The following is a 6000-nucleotide window of genomic DNA, read 5'->3' as shown; positions in this document are numbered from 1 at the left end:
TATGAATTATGCATTTGTTTCCCACAAATAGCACTTGGTATCCATTTCTTACCATCTGAGGTATACTTCGGAGATTCTTATCTATTCCTGGAACAAGGAATACATCTCTGATTACTCTTATTCCTCGCTTTGTTATTACTTTGACATTTCCTTTCCCAGCAGTCATTAATCTAGCACCATTTCCTACCCTAATAGGAATATGGACTGACCTGTCAATAGTTGTGAAAAGTTTTTCTTCCTCCTCTATCAATTAGCCATACTTCTTCACTACTCACTTCCTCTCCGACGTGAGTAGTGTTAAACAGGGCTGACTCTTCTTCTTGAGTTTGTTGTTTCTTGTTACTCTGACAAATCTGTTTGCCTTTGCAGTCTTTTCCAAAGTGCCCATGTTTCCCACAAACAAAACACCCTCTCCTTGGTCTGAAGTGTTTGGAGGCAACCTGGACTTCATATCGACGTGTAAGGTAACCGTTGTCTGCTCCATGATTGAACTTCTTACATATTTTACACTGCTCCTTCTTCTCTACTATTGAACTACCCTCTGACTCCATAATTCCTTCAACAGATACAAGCTATGACTAGATTATCTGAGCCTATCCAATCGAGGTCGGCAGTTTCTGCTGCACCTTCGCAACATGGTCATGGTTCAGTATTTCAAGCCAGTTTTTCAGCAGGGAGCACGGGACCTAAAGGAAAATTTGGTAAGAAACGACGCCGTCCTAACCAATGGCATAGGAAAGCTCAGGCTTTAGCCGAGGGTTCTGCTACAAGTCAGACGTCTAAGGGAGAGGAGGGAGAGGTTGAAACCTCTGGTAAAAGGAAAGCTATTGATGAAGCTTTAGTATCATCAAAAGTTGCTAAGCGTGATGCAATGAAGGTGGTTCCAAATGGGGAACCGCCGAAGCAAGTATGAGTTTCATGAGTTGGAACTGCCAGGAGTTGGGGGCACCTTGACAGTTCCTACACTGAGGGATATAAGGCGTGAGCATTTTCCGGACTTTCTGTTCCTCCTGGAGACAAAAAACTCCAGAAATCACGTAGAAAATCTCCAAAGATCCCTCGGATACGATCATTCTCATATTGTGGATTCGGTGGGATTGAGTGGAGGACTGGCTTTGTTCTGGAATTCAGCGTATGAGGTGGAGGTGTTAGGGTCGGATGCACGGATTATTGATGTTAAAGTATCCCTTGGTTCACTTTGGTTCTTTATATCTTGTGTGTATGGAGACCCGGTGTGTCAGCATTGTCATGTGGTATGGGATAGGCTTATCAATCTTAGTGTATCCAGGGATGATCCTTGGCTCGTTCTGGGAGACCTGAATGAGATACTTGATAATACAGAAAAGCTTGGTGGACCAGCACAGGCGGAATCAAATTTTTCCCCTTCAAGAATATGATAAGTGATTGTCGTCTACGGGAGGTCCCAAGCATTGGCAACAAGTTTTCATGGGCTGGAGAGCGTAACCAAATGTGGATACAGTGTCGTTTGGATCGAGCATTGGGAAACTCAGCTTGGTTTCATCTATTTCCGTGGGTGCAAGCTGAATATTTGGAGAGGATAGGGTCAGATCATCGTCCGTTGTTTGTCAGATTTGCGAATGAGAACATGTCATGACAGGGTCAATTTATCTTTAATAAAAGATGGCTCTCTAAACCAAATTTTGCCAATGTGATTAAGGAAGGTTGGTGTAAAGGAGATCCAGCAGGTGATACCTCTTTGTTGACAAGAATTGCGCACTGCATGCAGGCAATTTCAGCGTGGAAGCGAAATACTAACCAAAACTCTAAGGAACGTATTTCACAGCTACGACATCGGTTAGAAGAGGAAGGTGAGAAGCTATATCCGAATTTTCATTACATGAAAACTCTACGGTGGGATCTTGCAGCAGTCTATAGAGAGGAGGAACTTTTCTGGAAACAACAAAGCAAGGAAAAGTGGTTAAGAGAGGGCCATCAAAACACTCGTTTCTTCCATGGGAGTGTACAAAGAAGGCGAGTGCAGAATAGAATATTATCACTTCTGGATGTGAATGGTATTGAGCAGTTTTCTGAAGGATCGAAGGGAGAAATCGCTGTAGAATATTTTTGTGGTCTCTTCGCTAGAACAAATCCTGATATGATCGCAGAATCTTTGAATGGATTATTGCCAAGGGTTACAAACCAGATGAATGATGATCTCACACGGGATGTGACGGCAGAGGAGATCAGATTGGCTGCTTTTAGCATAAGGGGTGATAGTACACCGGGAGCAGATGGCATGTCGAGGCATTTCTATCAACACTATTGGGATACGGTGGGGACACAGGTTGTTGAGGAGGTACAAAATTTCTTTACCATGGGTTCTCTGCCCTTTGAATGGAACTTTACACAACTATGCCTTATTCCAAAAAAACCAAATCCGTTGAAGATGACTGATTTGAGGCCGATAAGCTTATGTTCTGTGTTGTACAAGATAGTCTCGAAGGTGATGTGTAACAGACTTAATCGTTTTCTTCCTGAGATTGTCTCTGACATCCAGGTAGCTTTTGTTTCTGGAAGACTCATCTCTGACAACATCTTGCTAGCCCATGAAATGGTTCATGCATTGAGGACAAATCCTAATTGTGATTTAGAGTTTCTAGCCATTAAAACGGATATGTCCAAAGCATATGACAGAGTGGAGTGGAGTTTCCTCGAGGAGCTGCTTTTAAGACTGGGTTTTGACATCAAATGGGTGCAGTGGATCATGATCTGTGTCCGTCTCTTATTCAGTACTGGTGAATGGAGCTTCGTATGGGTTCATCAAACCAGAGAGAGTTCTTAGGCAGGGTGATCCTCTGTCACCGTTCTTATTTATCTTGTGTGCGGAAGCACTTGTGCATATTATGAACAGAGCAGAACTGGAGGGGAGACTTACTTGTTTGCGTTTAACCCCATTTATCCCATCTATTCAGCATCTGCTTTTTGCCGATGATAGCTTGTTTCTATGTCGAGCCACCTTTCAAGAATGCTCTGAGTTCCTGGCGTGTCTTCAGCTGTATGGGAGGACCTCAGGACAGGAAATCAACTTTCAAAAGTCGACGATTACATTTGGGAAGAAGATGGATCCATATATGAAGAGGATAGTAGGCTTATTTACGGGTATTGAGCAAGAGGAAGGGACGAGCAAGTACCTGGGATTACCTGAATGCTTCAGCGGATCTAAAAGGGCTCTCCTTAACTTTATCACAGATAGATTGAAGTCAAGACTTGGTGGATGGTATGAGAAAACTTTATCTTTGGGAGGGAAGGAGGTATTGCTGAAGTCGGTAGCTATTGCTCTACCAGTGTATGCTATGTCTTGTTTTAGGTTGACGAAACATCAATGTCACCTAATCACAAGTACAATGGCAAGCTTCTGGTGGAAAGAAAGTGAGGACAAACATAAAATGCATTGGGTCTCGTGGGAGAAGTTATGTGCTTCTAAGGAGAGTGGTGGCTTGGGATTTAAAGATATTGGACGGTTTAATCAAGCTCTCCTAGCTAAGCAGGCTTGGCGGTTGCTAGACTCTCCTACCTCTCTATTAGCGCGAGTATATAAGGCAAAATACTATGCAGACACGTCTCTACTCAAAGCTACAATTGGATATAGACCGTCCTATGCTTGGAGAAGCATCATGTTTGGCCGAGAATTGTTGGAAAAGGGTGTCATGAAGTCTATTGGGGATGGTAAGAGTACCAATATTTGGTTAGACAGATGGATATTTGATGAATCCCCACGGCGACCTTTCAACAGAGAAATGCAGATAGATCTTAATCTGAAGGTCTCTACACTTATAACTTCAGAGGGAGGGTGGAACACCTGCATTCTACACAGGTTATTCCCACCAGATGATGTAATTAAGATACAACCGTTTCCCCCTGAGCTGAGCATTAGTGATAAGTATGTGTGGGCATATACAACAGATGGTAAGTATTCGGTGAAGAGTGGCACTTGGCAGCTTAACTCTGAGATATCTAATGGCATACTTATTCCTGAAGAGGTGCAAATGGTGAATGACATCAAGGCAAAAATTTGGAAAATACCGACAAAACCAAAGATTCGTTTATTCCTTTGGCGAACCCTATCTGGTGCTTTAGCCGTGGCAGAATGCTTGAGACGACATGGCATACAGATGAACCCTATTTGTCAGGAATGTCACATTGAGGAAGAGACTATTGCTCATGTTCTCTTTGAATGTATTACCATTACCAACATTGGGTTTCTCGTCATCGATTGCAGACAATGTTAACTACTTATTGCAGTTAATGACTCGAGGAGACATACCGGCAGACTATAGGAATGATATTCCTTGGATTCTCTGGGAGATTTGGAAAGCACAAAATGGATTAATTTGGTCAGGAAGGATGCAGGATCCTGATGTGTTGTTAGCTGGGGAATTGGAGAATGCTGCTGTGTGGTTACGGCAACGAACCATGACATTGCAAGACAACATTGGAGACGAACAAAGAGGATCGGGAAGAATAGGACGGTGGTTTAAGCCTGCACCGGGAGTTTTAAAATGCAATATCCATTGTGCTTGGATTAATGATAGGTATTATTGTGGTGGAGCCTGGATTTTATGGGATGACGCAGGAAATACCAAGTTTCATGCTCGGGATGCCTTTCCTCCAAGAGTGAATAGGATCTCTGCGGAACTAGGTTGCCTTTTATGGTGCCTACAAAATTTGTGTACTCTTCAGATTAATTCATGCGAGGTGTGGATGGATTGTCAGGCTGCCTTATCTGCCTTAGAGGACCCTTTGAGCTGGCCAAAATATCGATCTCAGGTGAACAAGATTGCAGGCGTAATACAGGGAATGGGAGTGGTACAGTTTAAACTTTCTTCACCGAAAGCTAACTCGCTGGCTAGGGACATTTCTCATAGTGTCACCAGAGATGGAAGGCTCTCTTCTTATTTGTCTTTGGGTGGCCCTTCGTGGCTGCATGATTGGATTGAGGAAGAAAGAAGAGGAACTTGAGGATGATGTTACAGTTAAGCATAATAATGATGTGGAGGAGAATGGAGCAGAGCATAAAGCTTAATCCGGTTTTGTTATCAATTTTTGTTAGATCTTGGTTTGATCTTTTCCCTGGTGTTTGAACTTTTCATTTTATAATATCAATCAGATCAGTGTTAAAAAAAGATATGTAGATGGAAGAAGAAAAGAGAGAAAATAAAAAATTGATGCTGACCCCACCTTTCCTCTTTATCTCTTACTCATCCACCTTTCTTTCTTTCATTCACTCACCTTCTTTTATTTATCTTTCACCGTATCTAAGATATATAAAGTTAAACGTACCAATTCTCTAATTGGGAATAGTAAATGTACTGAATCTCTAATAATGTCTTAAAATCTTAACAAACTCTTTATTAAATTATTAGATTAAGACCCGCAGGAAGTGCGGATTTTAAAAATATTTAATAAAATTAAAAAATTTGTAAGTTTAATATTTTTTTGACATAAAAAGATAGATATTTTTAGTTTGAGAAAAGTTTTTATTTTAATTCACTAATTTAAATTTTTATATTTTAAAATTATTGTTACAATTCTTACAATAATCTAAAGCTAAATTATCGACCACCAAAATGTTTTTCAAACATTAACCATTAAAAATATTATTATTGTCAAATTTCAAAATGTACAACAACTTATTCACAAAATATTTTACATGCAATCCACCCATCAAATCGTCATCTTATTAGCATTCACGTATAATTTTACTCTATGTTTTATCACTAATAATGTGTTCTTACACACTACAATATTTTATTGTTAAAATGTGTTCTTTATCACCACCTATAAAATGTATCTGTGAACAAATTAAACAATACTTTCACTTTGACATAGTTTCTTTTCACCAATAAAATTTGTAGTGAAAGTTTGTTTAACCATTAAATTTCTTTACTCAAAAAATATTTTGGATGAAAAACTGAGAAAAAATATCTACATGATTGCTAAGGGTGTCAATCGGGCTGGCTCGGTCAGACCTGGCCCGAA

At 40.5% G+C, this 6000-nt stretch overlaps 1 protein-coding gene across 1 annotated transcript; it reads left to right on the top strand.

Moving 5' to 3' along the window:
- On the top strand, positions 575–4980 carry LOC104793852. The gene is made up of 5 exons (XM_010520277.1): positions 575–907; positions 1748–2317; positions 2453–2696; positions 2752–4184; positions 4264–4980. Exons 1-5 carry the CDS (start codon positions 575–577, stop codon positions 4978–4980), a joined length of 3297 nt encoding a protein of 1098 aa, XP_010518579.1.

Source organism: Camelina sativa, chromosome 6 (assembly GCF_000633955.1).
Source record: "Camelina sativa cultivar DH55 chromosome 6, Cs, whole genome shotgun sequence".
Lineage (NCBI taxonomy): Eukaryota > Viridiplantae > Streptophyta > Magnoliopsida > Brassicales > Brassicaceae > Camelina > Camelina sativa.
This window is presented reverse-complemented; position numbering and strand designations above follow the sequence as displayed.

Excerpts from the sequence above, each read along its gene's own strand:
- LOC104793852 (XM_010520277.1), top strand. The coding sequence starts at position 575 with ATGACTAGATTATCTGAGCCTATCCAATCGAGGTCGGCAGTTTCTGCT. Across the intron at positions 2,697-2,751 it reads GGAGCTGCTTTTAAGACTGG|TACTGGTGAATGGAGCTTCG; the intron begins GTTTTGACATCA and ends TCTCTTATTCAG. Across the intron at positions 4,185-4,263 it reads AGGAAGAGACTATTGCTCAT|TTAATGACTCGAGGAGACAT; the intron begins GTTCTCTTTGAA and ends TACTTATTGCAG.